The sequence below is a fragment of the Hyperoodon ampullatus genome (genome assembly GCF_949752795.1).
Source record: "Hyperoodon ampullatus genome assembly, chromosome: 7".
Lineage (NCBI taxonomy): Eukaryota > Metazoa > Chordata > Mammalia > Artiodactyla > Ziphiidae > Hyperoodon > Hyperoodon ampullatus.
In genome coordinates, this window is record NC_136920.1 from 9,205,984 (window position 1) to 9,223,252 (window position 17,269).

Below are 17,269 nucleotides of genomic sequence, written 5' to 3' on the forward strand. Positions count from 1 at the left end.
TCAGGTGGCCTTGCTGCCACTGAACAGCCCCACTGGAAAGTGCTTGACGTGGGTGGGCCACTGGGCTGCCAGCTGGAAGAACTTGATGTCACTCCACTCGACTCCATCGATAGACACTGGGGGTGACAGGGGAGGCGAGGGGGTGACCGGGGCTGCTAAGGCCATCTTCCCAGGGTGGCTGGGGAGGGCCACGGCCCCCCTGCCCCCCTCCTCCCCCACCCATCCCCCGCCCACACCTCTCAGCATGGTCTGCTGCTGCTTGGCAGAGCAGATGAGGCGGCTGATGCCTTCGATGACCTGGCTCTTAGAATCCACCTCCTTTTCTCGAGGCTTCTTGCTCAGGAAGATGGTGGGAACTGGAATGCAAGCAGGAACCGCCTTGTCACAGCCCCTGAAAAGCGGCCACCACACTCCCCCGTCCACTGCCCTCTCCCCCCAAGGGAAGGGAGGTGAAGGGCAGACAGCCGGCTCTTCCTCCCCTGCTCCCGGGCTCCGGGCTCCGTATCAGGGTCTGCAAGCTCCTGCTCCTCTCCCTGGGCCTCGATATAGTCACTGAATAACGAGGACCCAGGGCCAGATGGTCTCCGAGTCCCTTCCAGCTCGAACATTCCGGCAGCCTGTGGGGAGGGGGTCTGCTGCCCTGTCGGGTGCCTCCTTCCCACCAGCTCGCGCACCTGCGCGGGGAGGCCGTGCGGCAGGGTTTGCGTGAGCTCAGCCCCGGGACGCCCTAGGCAGGTCTCTGGGTGCCCCGGCAGCTTCTGGCTGCGGGTCTGGCAAGGCCCTGCCCGCCCTCCGGGGGAGCTCTTCCAGAGAGGCATGAAAGGAAAGGCCCAGCTGCTTTGGATGTGCCCAGAGGAGGAAGGCGGGGCCCGGCAGTGAAGGAAGCCCCTTTCTGACGGCTGGGGGGCTGCGAGCGCCCCCGAGTCACCCTGCCAGCTTCTGCAGGCGCAGAGCCAGCTGTGTGGCTTCCCAACGGGGACCGACAGCAGCGAGTGACGTCCCCACGGTGGCCTGGTCGTGGTGGTTCCTGCCTCACTTTCCCAGCGCACGGGACCCGCTCCCCTGACCCGCTCCCCCGCCACTGCTGGTGCTGAAGCCACCCTCTCCTCTGGGCTGGGCTCCGTTCCCCTGAATTTTTTTTTTTTTTTTTTTTTTTTGCGGTACGCGGGCCTCTCACTGTTGTGGCCTCTCCCGTTGCGGAGCACAGGCTCCGGACGCGCAGGCTCAGTGGCCATGGCTCACGGGCCCAGCCGCTCCGCGGCATGTGGGATCCTCCCGGACCGGGGCACGAACCCGTGTCCCCTGCATCGGCAGGCGGACTCTCAACCACTGCGCCACCAGGGAAGCCCCCCCGCCCCGAATTCTTAAAAACAGCCATGCCGTTTGCTCACGAAGGCTTGGGTGGCCTCCAGGGTTGGGTGCGAGTGCTTCGCTCCGTGGGGCTGCGGCAGGGGGACATGTCCTCCCCTGTCACACCATCCATCCCGGAGGGCGGTGGCCAGAAATTCTCCCTTCTTGACGGCAGCACAAACTGCCTCAGCCCCTAAGGTGCCGATGCTCTGCAGGTAGGGACCAGTGACTCCCTGGGGACCGAGGTCTCCTCTGTGACAGAAGGAATGGCCTCGTCCCACAAGGTGAGGCGGGACCCCCGCGGGACCCCAGGCTGGATCACATGATACGTGTGCTGCCTTTGTCCTCGTCCACAGTCTCCCAGAAGCACATCCTGTCCCAGTCCCCGAGACAGACGGGGAGGCCTGGTGGCCCTGATGGCCTGTGGCCTCACATGTCACTTACCTTTCTTGTTCTTCTCTTTGGTGACCACGGTCATTGCCATGGTGCCGGAAAGCTGGGCCTCCCCACCGTGGGGCAGGCGGGAAACCTGCACCGAGCGGAAGACGCTCTTGAGGGTGTTCTTGGAGCTGGCGTCCCTCTTGTCACCTTCCCTCCTCCGCTCCCCAGGGTGGCCCAGCCAGTAGTCCACCTGGAGGCCAATCACGTCCCCATACGGGCTGCTGGGGCTCCTGGAGAAGGGGCGATGCCGGAGAGCGGGCTCAGTCCCTGACCACAGGGCAGACAGGGTGGAGAGGGCCCCGCCAGGGTCTGGGAGGGGCCGGGGGAGGCACCCGCTAAGTGGCTCCGGGTTCCCTCCAGTCTCACAGCACTGGCTGGTGTGGGAGTGGAGAATCAGGCTGATCTGAGGACACAGCCACGAGAGGGTGAAGACCCGAGTCCGCACGAGGGAACCGAATAAAGTCACACGGGAACGAGGGAAGCAGAGAGGAAGGAAGCTTTACGAAGGGAGAAAGTGTGCACACACATACACAAGGCCCCCCCCCATGCACACCCCCCACGAGCAGAGCCGGGGCAGAACCCCCCCAAGCGTGGGAGAGATTAAGTGGGACAGGGGTGGGAGCACCGTGGCGGCTCCGGAGCAGCCCCGGGAGAGCTGACGGATGCCGACCTGTGGCTTTCTCCCGTTTATGGCACTTCTAGCTCAGGGATAATTTTAGCTCCAAGGGGAAAAAGAGCTGATGTTTTCTTGAAAGGAGGCGCCAGACACAATAGGTGCAGGCTACAAAAGTCATCTGACGTTTCTCTTTCTGCCTGGATTCAGTGGTTCCATTAAAAAACCAGCTTAAACTGGATGGGAAAGGAGGTCGGGGTAAGGCTGGCCCCCAGGCACCCAGGAAGCCTGGACCGTGAGGTCACGATGTGACCTGCAGTGGGATTTCCTCCTTTTCACGCACTTCGGCAAGTCAGCGACAGACCCTCGATGGGAAGCGAAGGGGCAAGACAGGGCAAGGGAGGGTGAGGGCTGGGGTCTGGGCTCCACCCCGAGAACACTTCGTATTCTGTCACTGGGGGTTCTGGAAAAGCCACTGGCCAGGGCCTACCCTCTCTGCTCCACGTGGACCATCACCAGAAGACCAGGAAGGTGAGGGTAGAAGAAAGGGAACGGGGAGGAAGAAGGAGCGGGGGCTCCTTTCAGCCCTTTCCCACCTCGAAGGCTGTTCCCTGAGCCCCGCTGTGGGACTGCCCTCCCGCCCACCCCCGCTCTGGTCAGCTCCCGGAGGCCTCCCTGCCCGCCTGATCTAAACTTTGGATAGCTTACATCCTAGAGAAATTCTCGTCTCCCTTCATAGCCACCCCTCCCTAACTGTTCACAGCACTCTCTCTGTGGCTTTGGCACTGCTGGGGCCCAGGAGCCTGGGCTCTGGAACAGGGTCCTGCCCGTGTCATTGGCCGCGGCAGCCTTTCAGTGGTGGACAGACTGAGTGCCTGGAAGGAGGCCGCACCTCCACGTGCCAGGCACTAATGCACGGTCTTATCTCCGCCTCACAGAAAGACTGATGTGGCTATTTCACCTTTACTTTCACGGAGTTGAAATGAGGCTTAGTAACTTGCCCAAGTGACAAAGATTCTTTGCTTGACCAAACTTTAGTCAGGCTCCTGCACCTCTTCCCGGGCCCACCTGTGCACTTCCTTGGAAAATCCAGTTCTGGCAAGAAGCCCCCGGCCCGCATTTCTGGTCACCCTGGATCTCTGATCGGGCTCCGCACCCTCCACCTTCCCTCAGGAGTGTCGCCAGCAAGGCTCCTGTCAGGTCCGTTTAGCCGGAATCAGACCCCTCCTCACTCCCGATGTTCCTCCTGGTGATTTTCCATCTGCTGCCCCCACGCTGCTCCTGGACTGTAAACCCAGCTGCTCAAGGGTTTGGAGTCAAGTCCCATCCCTCTCTCACTGCAAAATCCCATCGAGGTGGTCCCGACACCTATGGCGACTGTTCCCAACGTGGAGAAAGTCTCTCTTGCTTTAACAAGTGTCACTGAGTGATCTGTTCTTTAACACAAGCTAACACAGTGGACGTAACACAAACCACAAACTGTGACTCAAATCCGGGTGTGTGTGACGCCCACGCCCACACTCCCTCTACCACACTGGGCAGTCCTACAACGAGACACATGCACAGCACTTTACAGGCTACCAAGGGCCTCTCTGCCCTTTGTCTCACTCGACCTTATATCTGTGAGGCAGACAGGACAGACGGGAGCCTGCATTTACAGAGCTGTGTGATGACCTGCTTGGCCAGTGACCTAGCTCCACTGCTCTCGTTCCGTCCCCCCGCCACCTTCCAAGCTCAGTGTCACCGTCCTACATGCTGTGGCAACAGGGAAATCAGTCGGGCTGCTGCCCCGATGGAGGGACGTGGCAGGAAAGACAGGAACCGGCAACAGGCTTACCCCATGACGGCCAGGGCGCTGCTCATGGACGGGGAGGAAGGAGGGGTGGCCATGGCATCTCGGCTCAGGCCTGAGCTGGAGGGTGGCGACGTGGAGGGCACAGTAAGGCTGACCACGGGTGAGTCATCACCATCGCCTGCCAGCGGGACAGACAGACACAGTTGGGTAGGGGAAGCCGTCCTGACCCGCTGGTGCCAGGGAGTCGAGGCGCCCCCGTCTCAGCTGCAGCCTGCTCCCCGCTCCGCCCCGGCCACTGCCTCGCCCCGAGGCTCGAGCTCTGCCTTGGCCTGGGACCCCCTGAGTCTTCGCCCTCTGGCCTGTTCGAATAGGAAGGAGACGGCAAGGCACCACCCTCACCCTGTAGAGGCCAAGGGGCCCCAGGCTCACCTGTAGTGGAAGGAGAGTCTTCGACCAGACCCACCTTCACCACCTGGGAGGGAGAAGAGATGCCGCATTAGATCCTCCTACCAAAGCAGGATGCACTCTGATCAGCTGGAACCAGTGGCCGCCACTGCACACTGTTGGATCGTAGGCTTTAAAACTCTTTGCCGATCCCAAGCAGCCCGGATAGTTAAGAGATATGAAAAAACCCAGTTGCAAACAATAAGTCAGGGGCACAGGAGACCTGCAGCTCTTCTCTGGGGATGCAGGCAAGGCCACCTGCAGGGTGGGAAGCACTTTCGTATCCTGATTTCATTTCTTCTAAGACCACTTGAGCAGGAGGCCGTCGTCTCATGTCAGAGAGAGGGGAGGACCGGGAGAAAGCCTCAGCAGACAGGAGCAGGGTGCGGCGGGGGCTTGGGGGGGGGGTGGCGCGTGTGCTGCACCAGGCCCAGCGAACATGCTGGAACACGCTGACATGCTGGGAGCAGGCCCCTCCTTTCCAGGCTTCCTGGAATCTGGAGGAACACCAATGAGGAGGGGGTCCCCAGCACCGCCGTTCCCTCCCGGCAAGGCAATGGTGGGGTCCATTTCCGCTCCCCAGAGAATTTTAGATTCCTCTAAGAGAATTCTGGGAAGGACAGAGGGGGCCCTCCAGTGGCCAGCCAGGGGCACAGCTAGAGACAGACCATGAAGGTCAGGGCTGGGGCCTGAGGTGACAGGTGAATCCCAGCACCCGGCAGAGGCACAGCAGGGCGGGGAGGTCACGGAAGCTGGGCCCCGGGGATGGCAGGGAGCAGGGGTCACACACGGATCAGAGCACAATGCTGCCATTCACTGAAATTTGTTCCCGATCCTCTACACATCCTGATTTTAATTCCCAGAAAGTAACACATCGATACTCTGAAGTTCTGGACACGACTCCTCTCCCCTCGCTCCTCTGGCATTGCACGAGGCTGCCAGCTCCTTTGTTTGTTTTAATTTTTTTTTTTTTTTTGCGGTACGCGGGCCTCTCACTGCTGTGGCCTCTCCCGTTGCGGAGCACAGGCTCCGGACGCGCAGGCTCAGCGGCCATGGCTCACGGGCCCAGCCGCTCCGCGGCATGTGGGATCTTCCCGGACCGGGGCACAAACCCGTGTCCCCTGCATCGGCAGGCGGACTCTCAACCACTACGCCACCAGGGAAGCCCTGTTTGAATTTTTAATTTTTTCTATCCCTCTGTCTTGCTGTGAGGCTGGAGTAGGCAGTGACCTCCAGCTCCATGAAGATCCCACAGCTTCACAAAGATGTGGGTCAGACTGCCAGCCTCGGCTACGGGCCATGGCCCCGGGCCTCCGGCGGGGCTGTGGGAGCAGCCCCAGTGGCTAATGGGGACTGACTGGACCAGGCAGACAGGAGGCTTTACAGAGGATCTCCCCAGGATCAGGCCTCTCCCAAGATCTCTCGAGATGCCCAGGATCTGGGACGAACAGAGAACAGGGACAGTGGGAGCTGGGCCCCTCACCCGCACACGCCCCATCTCCCCTAGAAGCTGGGAGGATCCTCAGGGAGACTGTAGGAAAAGATACCAGCTGGTTTGGAAGAGAAACTCAATCGTCTCGCAAATGGGAATCAGAGTTCTCAGCCACGCGTCTGTGTCGTGCTTCGGCCCCGGGAGGGCATCGGCTCTGTCCCCTCTGGTCTCCCTCTCTTGGTCGGTCTCTGCCTTGTGGCCTAGCTACTGCCAAATGCAGCAAAGGCCGGTACCACCTGACACCAGAGACACCCAAGAGGTTTTCCTTTTATGTTCAAGATCCGCTCATGTAGAGACTGCCTTGACTAAGCAGGAGGAGGAAAGAGCCTCTTCCGCTTGGTGTCCACCTGACTCTGAAGGCTACCGACTCCTCGGACTTCTACGAATATCATCTATCGTTATCCCCGAGGCAGCTTTCTTTTCCCTGGAGCCTGTAGAACCAACGCCCTGGACATCACTCCCTAGGCCACGGCACCAAGTTCAGCGCCTGGTGTAATCAACACGAGATACCCGTGGTGAGCTGGGGATGGCCCCTGATCGGGAAAGGACACTGAAAGGAACAGCTTGGTGCCTGTCCCAGCCTGGGGCTCCCTCACCTCGGCACTGCTGACACTCGGGGCTGGATCACTGTCGGGGGCCTGTCCTGTGCCCTGCAGGATGGTTAGCACGTCCCTGGGCTCCACCCATGAGATGCCGGTACCACCCCCGTCCCCAGCTGTGACAGCCAAACTTGTCTCCAGACCAGACACTGCCAGATGTCCCCTGGGGGCAAAATCGCCTCCGGATGGGAACTGCTGCCTAGATGAGTCCTGTGTGTGTGTGTGTGTGTGTGTGTGTGCACGCGCACACGTGTGCATGCGCACACACAGGACAGGAAGGCCAGGAGAATGGGTGGGTGGGGTACGGAGAACAGGGGAGTTGTACTCACGCCAATGAAGGGGATAAACTTCTGATACGAGTCTTCATCAGGGCTGTTGGGAGAGACAGGAAAGCTTTACAGTTGGGGGGTGAGACTTCGTGCAGAGATGGGGACACAAGCCTTCCATGTTTTACTGTGGCTTTAAGGGAGTCCAGACACTACATAACATCTTCCCATGGCGCCTCAAGATGGCGCGAGGAGCCACCAAATGGAGGCAAAAGCTCCGATTCTGCACACTCTACCACTGCTCCCGTGTCTGTGCTGAGGGGCGCCCACACGGGTGGAGGCCCGGGCAAGGAAGGGAACGCCTTGGGGGGAGGCAGTAAAAAACACTCTCATGTCCTCTTGAGTTCTCACCGAGGGAAATGGGGTGGGGAGAAGGAAGGTATGACAAAGCGAAGGAGCCCTAAGGTTTATCCAGCCCCACCCGACCCCTCGGTCAACTTACAACTTGTGCCTGCAGGTCAGCATGGCTTCCGCCACGGGCAGCTGGTGTGTCACGCCCGCGCCGCTGACGTACTGCATCACCCGCCCGACCACGTCCAGGTGCTCTGCAGAGAAGCCAAGAGACAAACGCCGACATTTCAGCAGGCGAGCCCGAAAACCCTCTCCGAGAGCCCCCTTCCTGAGTCCCACCAGAAGACCCCAGGAGTTGAGGCAGGGAAAGGGCTCTAAAGACCTGCTGGCTTGAACCTAAGGAATCATGGAGCAAAGAGCCATCCTCCCATCCGATCTGCGTGCCGTCCTCCCCAGCCTGCCCCTCCCAGGCTCGGCTCGCCCCCGCCTCCATCTCTGCTTGCAGCGACCTTGGAACCACGGCAGCAGCCTGCCCTCCCCGTCCAACGTCTGCCCGGCATCCCCTGCAAGGCCTGTGGGAGCACTGACCACCTCCCGGCCCCGCAGAGCCCAAGCTCGCGCCCATCCCTGCCACCTCTCTGTCTTTCAGGAGCGTTATTCATATTCCCTGCCACCCTCACGGCCCTCATTTCCAGCTGTGCAGAGCAAATGGCAGAGACTAAACACATCCAGAGTGGAAGGGCTGCGCTTAATAGGCCTCCTTTTAATAAGTACTGAAAAAAATGAACACGCCACAGGGAGGAGAAGCAGCACGCCCCCCGCCCCTGGCTCTCCAGAAATCAGGCCACATTCTGTCTCGGTCTCTTATGAGGGGCCATTACCTGACACCGGGGGCTCTGAGCGGTTGAACAGATCTCTCCAGCCAGAATCAAGGAAGGTACTGCTATACCTACTGTCAACGGAGCCCAAGTACTTGGCCACCGGGTGAGAACCTGGTAGGTGGAAACCAGACAAGGAAAGCTGGTGAGGGGGTGAATAATGACCCAGGCTTCAGTCTCCCTGCCCGTCACTTCCTGGGACCCAGTGCCACCACCCCGCTTCAGGAGTGGGCCCTCCTGAGCCTTTACCGAGGGGAATGATGAGAAAGCGCATGTAGCCCAGCCAGTCGGAGGTCTTGCTGGCCAGCGACTTGACGAAGAAGCGGAGAATGGAGCTCAGGTAGCTCTGGCCGCCCACCGCTGCCACCTTCACCGGCCTCGGCATGGAGGAGTTGCAGTTGCAGCTGGGAAGCAAGGGGAGAGGCATGGCCAGGTCAGGTGGGCCTGCGTCCTGCTCAGAGGAAGGCCCCAAGCTCAGACTTCACTTGATCTCAACAGCCCACGGTAAAAAACAAACCAATGAACAAAATAATACAGAGAGAGGCAATAAACCACAGAGCTTTTGCAAAAAGAGAGAAACCCAGGATCAGAGAGGGCAGGGAACTGTCTAGAAGGCAGGCAGAATTGGCCGAGGCTCACGGGGAGACGACTCGGCAGCACCCTGGGGCTGGCCGTGGGCACGAGCACAGACACCCGGGAACGCCCGCAGCTCTTTCCCACGGAGGGAAGGCCCCGACTCTGGGTAGTCGGAGGGACGGGAGTAAAAGGTCTTATAAAACCCTGGGCTCTCTCTGCCCGGCCTTCTTCGTCATGGGCTTAAGAAGAGGACGAGGCAACTCAAGGTGTGGCAGGGGACCAGGCGGGGAGGCAGGCGGGCAGGAAGGTGACATTTTCACCCCAACCCTCTGGGGCCAGCCGGGGCATCAGAGCACCGCGGTCTGACGCTGCCCAACCAGGTACCAATTGCGAATTCTTGGCCTGATGAGGCCGGGAGGTCCTCTCACTGCTTAGAAATCAGGGTGGGAGGATGAGGGCAGAGGGAACCCCAAAGGGCAGGAGAAGAGCCGAGCCCTTACTAGCGCTGGATACGGGTGAGCAGGGCAGACAGCACGGCCTGGACCTCCACTGTGGAGCACGTGCACACGACGGGCTTCCGCTGGTCCTGGAGCAGCTCTGCCACGTACTGTGTGCGGCGGGGGAGGGAAAGGAGCAGGGACACAGGTGAGGCCACGCAGCAGGGGCACTGCCTCCCCACAGGCCAAGAGGGCGGCGAGGCCCAGACCGAGCTGCAGGGCCCCATCCTCTGTCGTTCAGACCACAGCCGGGCAAAGGTCGGGCTTCTGGCAGCCAGCGAGGAGACGGCAGGGCCGGACCCCACGTAGATGGGCTCATGCGGAAATGTGGGAAGACCTAGGGCTCGTTAGGTTCTAACGCGGCCTCTGTCGCCCACACGTGAGGCGGCCCCGGGACCTGACCGGGTGGACGCCGGGAGCGGGAGGGACAGGGGCTGCTGTTGCTCTGCCCCCGCCGAGCGGCCTTCGTGGAGACCAGGGCGCCTCTGGCGTCTCACAGCACTTGGTGCTCCTCGAGGCACCTCCCTTCCGGTATGCTGCCTGAGACACAGGGCCAGGAAGGCAGGCACGACAGGTGATACTGCTGTTTTTTTAAAGCTGAGGAAACCGAGGTACAGAAAATTGGTGATTTAAGCCCCACAGGTGGGAAGACGACGGGACTGGGACTAGAGTCCAGAACTGTGGGCTAAGTTCAGGGCAGGGGGATGCCTGAGAAAGGGGGGTGATTTCCTATTTCCCCACACCTTGCCTTTCAAATCTGTCTCTCGCTCCCCAGAATCTCTCCTCCACAGCCCTGCGACCTTCGATGCTTTACCTGGCCCTGCCAATCAGCGGTGCTCACAAGGATGACGTTTTCTGGGAGGGCTGCATCCGACACCAGGATCTGATTCAGTTGGTCATATACCACCTTTCTTGGAATCTACAAGGACACAAGCGTCTGTTGGGCAGTCCCCAGGGAGCCTGAGGGGAGGGCTGAGAATTCCTGGGGCAGGGGTACTCAGAGAACAGCTACCAGGGACTTGTGTGGGAGACCCGGGATCCCACCGGCCCCAGGGAGCATAAGGGGAAGGAGGGGGATCAAGAACAGGCAAAGCGAGGCCTCAGAACACAGGCTGGGGCGCCAGGAGCACAGCTGGCCGTCCTGCCAGAGCGGGAAGGGCCCCGAAGGGCAATGAAGCAGGGCAGCGGGAGGGGAGGAGGAAGACGACAGGAAGCAGGTGCTCACAGGATGGAAAACGAGGGCAGCGACGGGGAGAGAACTAATGAGAGCAGCAAGGAGGCTGTGTGGGGGGCGCCCCGGCACAGGGAACAAAGGTATTTCAGGAACAGTGATTAACTAGAAGGACAACAGCTCGCCCCAGGCACCCAGCTATTCTAGTCCCGGGTTCATTTTCAGCTATAAGAGCGTCAGCTCAGGAAGCCACATGGACACAAACTTCCCTTCCAATGATATGTATCGGGGAAACGAACAGGCCTGCCGTTGACCCCAGGAGAGCAGGAGGTCTGTCGGGGGAGAATCCTTCCCCCGGAGACTGACCTTCAGAGGGAACAGGACTCCCGAGGGCCAGTTCCTTCTGCGCCTGCCCCAGCCTCTCTTAGGTCTTTCAATCAAAACATTTTTTTTTTCCCTCTCACTGTTGTGGCCTCTCCCGTTGCGGAGCACAGGCTCCGGATGCGCAGGCTCAGCGGCCATGGCTCACGGGCCCAGCCGCTCCGCGGCATGTGGGATCCTCCCGGACCGGGGCACGAACCCGCGTCCCCTGCATCGGCAGGCGGATGCTCAACCACTGCGCCACCAGGGAAACCCAATCAAAACATTTAAATACTGTTGACATGCCAGCTTGAAACCACTGTAATTGGCTCACAGCAGCACTAAGGGTATCAGAGCTCAGAGCAGACGTCCCGTGAGAGCCAAGGGCTGCTGTCCCTAGAACCGCGGTCCCCGCACAGTCTCCACTAAGGTCTGATGGGGGCAGAACAAGCCAGAGTCTCCTGCTCCGTCGCCCGCTCCCCACCAACTCCTCAGCAGTGGCAAATAACAAGCATGCTAGACTTCCCCCTTTAGGTCTGTCTTCGAGACTTTATTCAGAGCCGTTCAAAGTACTCCCCGCTCCTCTTCACCCGACCGCCCAAGGAGACAACGGAACAGAGACCAAGGTCCAGGGGCGCCCGACAGGCCGGGGTACCTGCGTGCTGTGGCCCAGGTCCGGGGACCGCTCGCTGTCGGAGCTGTTGGTTCTCTCGCTCAGGGGCTTGGAGAGCTGCCGCTCCTTCAGGGGAGTGCTCCTCTTCTGCCGGGGGGTGTGCACGCCGTCCACTTTGCTGCCACAGACGTGGAAGGAGGCGGTTAGACAGCCCCCTGACCCAGAGCCACGGCCTGCCCCCTCCTCCTGAGGCCCCTCCTGCTGGGCTTCCCTCGTTCTACCCGACGCTTTAGGAGCGTCTTCAAACCCTGAGCACCTGGGAGAGGCAGAGCCCTGGAGGTCCGTTTTACTGGACTTCATCGGAGTTTTGACTTTCTCTGGCACAACCAGACTTGCGCTCACGTCTCCAAACATGTCCTGGTCAGTGATTTCCTGCCACGGAGGAAAGGAAGCAGTGAGGGTTACTTCCCCTCGGTGATCATGGGAGCCTCGTGGTTCCTGCCAGGGCCCATGACCGTCATGAGAAAGTCAGTCCCTTGCTCTCTTTTCCGGGAAGCACAGGGTTCTACAACTCCTACCCCACCTGACGAGGACACCATGACTGTTTAATTTAGCTGAGTGCACCCGCTGTACCGCGCACCATCTCCTGCTATTCAATCTGTACCCTACATTTATGAACCGACAGCCCACAAACCTGGGCTGATGATCTAGCTTCTCTAGGTGGGAAGGAGAGTGTTTCACTCAGGAAGTGACATGACTGGAACTTCATTTAAAAAAAAAATAAATTATTTATTTATTTTTGGCTGCGTTGGGTCTTCGGTGCTACGTGCGGGCTTTCTCTAGTTGCGGCGAGTGGGGGCTACTCTTTGCTGCGGTATGCGGGCTTCTCATTGTGGTGGCTTCTCTTGTTGTGGAGCACGGGCTCTAGGCGCACGGGCTTCAGTAGTTGTGGCTTGCGGGCTCAGTAGCTGTGGCACACGGGGCTTAGTTGCTCCGCGGCGTGTGGAATCTTCCCGGACCGGGGCTCGAACCTGTGTCCCTTGCATTGGCAGGCGGATTTTCAACCACTGCGCCACCAGGGAAGCCCCTAGAACTTCATTTTGAAATGACCGCTGTGCAGTATGGGCCAAAGTGGAAGATGGGTTACTCGGATTACGGGTGAACTACAGTAATGTCGAATCCAACCTAAGGCTTTGTCAGACACCAGATCCTTAATGCAGCATTATTTACTATAGGAAACATAAGCCTGAAACAATTCCTCCTCAGACTCCATTCAGCTAGCAGCTCCCACTGTGAGGTGGATGCGCAGCACACCCCCAGATGGTATTTGGTCAAGTTCTCTGTTCCCTCCCATCTGCTGGGCCTGGCCTCCAGTCCCACCGGCTGAACTGTGGCAGAACCTGCGGGCCCAGCTCAGACGCCCTCCCCCCAGGTGAATGGCTCTGTCCTTCCCGGGCCCCACAGAGCCTCTGCGCCAGGTGTGCCCCGGCTGGCTTTCCTCCCGGAGGTGGATCCATGGTGTTCTCATCTTTTAACCTTCAGTGCTCAACACGTGTATGTGTGTGGAATTTCAACCTGTGTGTAATTAAATTGGGCACCCCAGCCGATCCATCCCATGCACCCCTGAGCAGCTCCAACATCTCTTAGCGGAAGGAGCTGACTAGTAATCACTTGGAGACAATGCTGTGGGCTGTCTGGCCATTGTAAAAGCAACCTGGAGGAAGGGATGGTTTTTCGGGGGAAGATACTGGTCATCGTATCTGAGAAGTAAACGAGGGTGACAGATAGTGAGAAATTATCGAAATTAGCGCTTGATCAGATCTAGCTAAAGGGCAGAATGGGGACATTTCTAGTTTGCTAGTTTGGGGAAGAGCGTTATATTCCACGGGTAAGGATTCTGGGAGGAAGGGCACGCAGTACATTCACAAGTCCACAGAGTTAGGCCAAAGTTTCAGGGCAATCATCAGGATCTTTTTGCCTTTATTTCTAAAGGTACCAAAGACTATTTTAAACAGCTGGAACAGGAGCCCAAACCATACATACCAGAGTGTCTGTTTCAGTCAAGCTGTCATCTTGATTTTTAATCCAAGCAGATTTGATTTTTTCTAAAGCAGCCAATTCCATCTGCAAAAGTTATAATAATTAGTCATCATCAATCCAGATAACCACCACTCTAACTTGTTTTCTAGGTCCCTTGGAAGCTCAAAATACTTTCACTTAATCTGATGACCTCACAAAATCTTTGGGACTTTCATCTTACAAGGAGCATATTTTTGTGAAAACTGAGCTTCAGAAAGGTCAGTTATTTTGCGATCATTAAATTAATAACACAGCGAGATGCGGAACCCAGAAATTCTGACTCTCACAAGATGTCACCAGGAAAGAGAAGCTCAACATTCAGATGGCATGGCTGTGGGATGCGTCAGTCTTAACTCTGGATTCGGTAAACACCCTTGCCCAGGAGGGGCACACAGGGCCTCTTCTGCTGTCAGAGTTGCTAAGAAGAAAGGGGAATCTCAGAGTTCACGTCTTTGATTTCGAGACTAAAGACATCCATGGTAGCCAAATGCTTTTTGCTTGGTAGAAATATCTGGAAAACCCTCAAACAGAATATACTAAGCCATTTAGGTGTGAAATAATTCTCCCTTTGTCCCCAACTTTTATTAGCATTTCTCATAAATATTAAAAATGTACTTTGCAGATACAGATACATAACCAGATTTCTCACACTTGCTAATGCTGCTTCTGGCTGTGCAGACACCAATGTCAAAATCATAAGCAGTTGCGGGTTGTGGGAAGGTCTTAGCTATGGGGAAGGTCCTGGCCTCAGTGGGTCTCTGGTTCTTGTGGGGAACCAAGGAATCAGAAAGGATCAAGGATATCCCACCTCCTCCCAATGACCCAAAGCCTTTTCTCTGAGTAAATAACAGAGTACAGAGAAATGGCCCAATAAGCTCAAGGGGCCACTCAGCAAACTAATGAACAAGGACCACAAAAGTAGGCCCACATCATACGCTAAACCAGGGTTTTTCCACGTGGGCACCGCCGACATCTGGGGTGGGTCTTTCTTTGCTCAGGGGCATCTTGTGCAGGATTTGAGCTGCATCCCTGCCTCCACCCACTAGATGCCAGGAGCAGCCCCTTATCCCCTATCACCCCCGCTGTGAGAAACAGAAATGTCTCTAGTCCTTGCCAAATGTCCCTTGGGAGGCAAAATCACCCTTGGTTGAGGACGACTGCTCTGAGCTGTCTGCAAAACTAACCTAACACACTTTATCCAGACCCTGTGACCCCTGAGGGGGAGACGGTTTGGCTCAGAGCCACGCACAGCAGGTTGCCTCCAGATTGCACCGCTAGCTCATTTACACATTGTCTGTATGAATAACCAGTGTTAACAGAGTCCACACTCCCAGAGAACTCTTCATCAGACTTAAGACTGAAGATGGTTTCACTCAATTTGGGATCTCAGCATGACAAATGAATTAAACACCTTTTAAAGAGGAGGAATCGGGGTGATAACACCATCCTACTGGAAGGCTCTCAGGCAGCAGCCCTGTGGTCCAGCCCTCCGACAGCAGAGCGGTGTTTCACGGCACAGCGCTGTGCTGAGATGTGCTGAGCGCTCTAAGGTGGACTCGGGGTGGGGCACCTGCGGGCTGTGCACTGACTCTTCTGGATGTTTTAGTCAGTCCCACCGGGAGCAAACTCCCGATTCTCCCAGTTCTTCTTCCTGCTTCTATAAATACTTTAGGCTCTTCTCACCCCAGCAGCGCAGTAGCTGTGTTGCCTAACTGTGTGGCTCCGAGGCAGATGTGGTGGTGCAAGGCGCTGTGCCTGGGGGCGACGCTGGCTGCTGCTGCAGGGGGTGCACGTGCTTGTGTGTGTGTGCGCGCACATGGAGGGGGCAGAGTGCGGTGGCACTTTAGGCTCGCAAGTTTACGAAGTACTGGTCCCTAGCACCATTAGTTACAGTGCTGTGGAATTAGCAACTTTTAGCAGCAGGCAGTCCTGGCGGAAAGTCTCCATCTCTTGGCCGCCCCTACTGAAGCGCTGTCGGGGCCTACTGTTATCAGCTCCAAGAACCAAATTATGTTGCTACTGTGTGCTCAAGTCTTGGGAAAACTCAACAGCTGTAATAATTTGTATCAGCAGAAATTCCTTCTGGTTCTAGTGATAAAACTGAACCCTCTGAAATTTGGGGAACAAAAAGGAAGGTTAAGAAAAATAAATGAATAACAATGCTAGGAAATCAGGGAAGAGAGGACAAAAGCTGGACAGCATGTGCATGCCTGCCTGTGGATGCACCATCCCCGTATGTTTTCCCTAATACGTTTAGAAGTTCTCTGTGTAAGAGCTCAGCCTCGCTCTGTAGTTTCCAAAGTGTCTTTCATACTAAAGGATTCCAAAGTTCCACACCCACATCAAGACATATGGAGCTCTTCAAAATAGAAATATCGCAGAGAACCAGCAAAGTCTGAAATCTGGCCCAGAGAACCAGAATTTGAAGAACTCACTAAAAAGACATCTAGATTCTATCAATTTCAGGAGTCCAGAGCTGGAATGGCTCTCAGGGTCTATAATAACAATGGCAAAGCAGCTTACATTTACTGATGCTTCCCATGCCGTAAATCAATCCAACCATCAATCAAGCGCCATGCTGGAGGCTTTAGCTGCCTTTTCCCACTGGATCTTCACACTGCCTTGTAAGGCATGTCCTTTTTACATGCAATTTGTAGATGAGGACACGAAGTCTGGGTAACTGCCCAGATCACACAGTCAGTGCAGTGCTGGAGTCAAGATTCAAACCCAGAAGTCTGACTCCAGAGCATGTGCTCTCAAACCAGCCCTACCCTGCCCCAAAGAAATGTTTGGCTTGAACAGGGATCCTTAGGCCATCACACTGTAAAGACTGATACTCCATTGACTTTTGAGCTAACTGGGCTCCTGGGCCAACACCTTTACTTCACAAGTAAGGCACCTGAGGCCCAGAGCATCAAGGTGATTTTTCTCTTTAAATTTTGTAAGCCATGCAGCTGAGACTAAATGTAGAACCTACAAATTCTATCAACCCAGAAACAGCTTCATTAGTAGAGAGTAGTTTCTCTTACTGATTTAGTAACGACGATCCCTAAAATTTATTGAGCGGTCACCATACGTTAGGTGTCACGCTTAGCATTTCTGGGGCATTAATCTCATTTAAAATTTGATTGCATTGTGTTACAGTGGGGCCCTTGTTTTGCATTCCTAGGACACCGTAAGACAGTCCTCCCCTGGCCAGGTCCCAGGTTTCTCTCTAGAAGAGTCATCCCTTATATTTATACTCGCTATGGAATCTGGCTCCAGTGGCCAATGATCTGTCCACGTGGACAGTGATGATTCAGCAGGGCCATCCAGCAGCCCCCTTGTGAGAAAGAGCAGCCCCAAGCCACATCCTGAGCAGAACTAGTCAAGTAAGGCCTCCTCAGCCCCAGATCATAGGAACCTGGGCTGGAAAGGCTGAGAGTGCCCGGTCTGCAAGTGGCGGGCCTGAGGTTTCTCTGGGGAGGGATTCTCGGTGGGGGCTGCCATTTCCCATCCCACATTTACTCGCTAAGGCCACGTGGTGCCGCTGTTCTAGGGCCGGATCACCCTGCTGCGCCTTCTGCAGGGAGAGGGATTACGTGGACGACAGCGCCACCTGGTGGCAGCAGGCAGTCCATGAGCTTCCGCAGACACCTGGGACCGAGGGCAGGCAGCCCTTCCATAGACAGTGCTTTCTTTTCAGGGGATGGAGAGCCTCACAGGCCTCAGGTCGTTTCCTCACAATTAATACCTACGTGCAGG

At 56.9% G+C, this 17,269-nt stretch overlaps 1 protein-coding gene across 3 annotated transcripts in view; it reads right to left on the reverse strand.

Moving 5' to 3' along the window:
- Positions 1-17,269, reverse strand: part of PACS1 (phosphofurin acidic cluster sorting protein 1) — a gene marked incomplete at both ends in the record, with an annotated part of 139,426 nt that continues 122,157 nt past the window's right edge. For all 3 annotated transcript variants that reach the window (XM_079708071.1, XM_079708070.1, XM_079708069.1), the window contains 14 exons: positions 1-116; positions 237-356; positions 1,795-2,021; positions 4,242-4,377; positions 4,629-4,671; positions 7,064-7,106; positions 7,503-7,605; positions 8,233-8,343; positions 8,479-8,633; positions 9,306-9,412; positions 10,117-10,221; positions 11,489-11,624; positions 11,763-11,878; positions 13,490-13,570. In XM_079708071.1, the coding sequence (XP_079564197.1) occupies positions 1-116; positions 237-356; positions 1,795-2,021; positions 4,242-4,377; positions 4,629-4,671; positions 7,064-7,106; positions 7,503-7,605; positions 8,233-8,343; positions 8,479-8,633; positions 9,306-9,412; positions 10,117-10,221; positions 11,489-11,624; positions 11,763-11,878; positions 13,490-13,570 (1,599 nt within the window). The remainder of the gene's footprint in view (positions 117-236; positions 357-1,794; positions 2,022-4,241; positions 4,378-4,628; positions 4,672-7,063; positions 7,107-7,502; positions 7,606-8,232; positions 8,344-8,478; positions 8,634-9,305; positions 9,413-10,116; positions 10,222-11,488; positions 11,625-11,762; positions 11,879-13,489; positions 13,571-17,269) is intronic.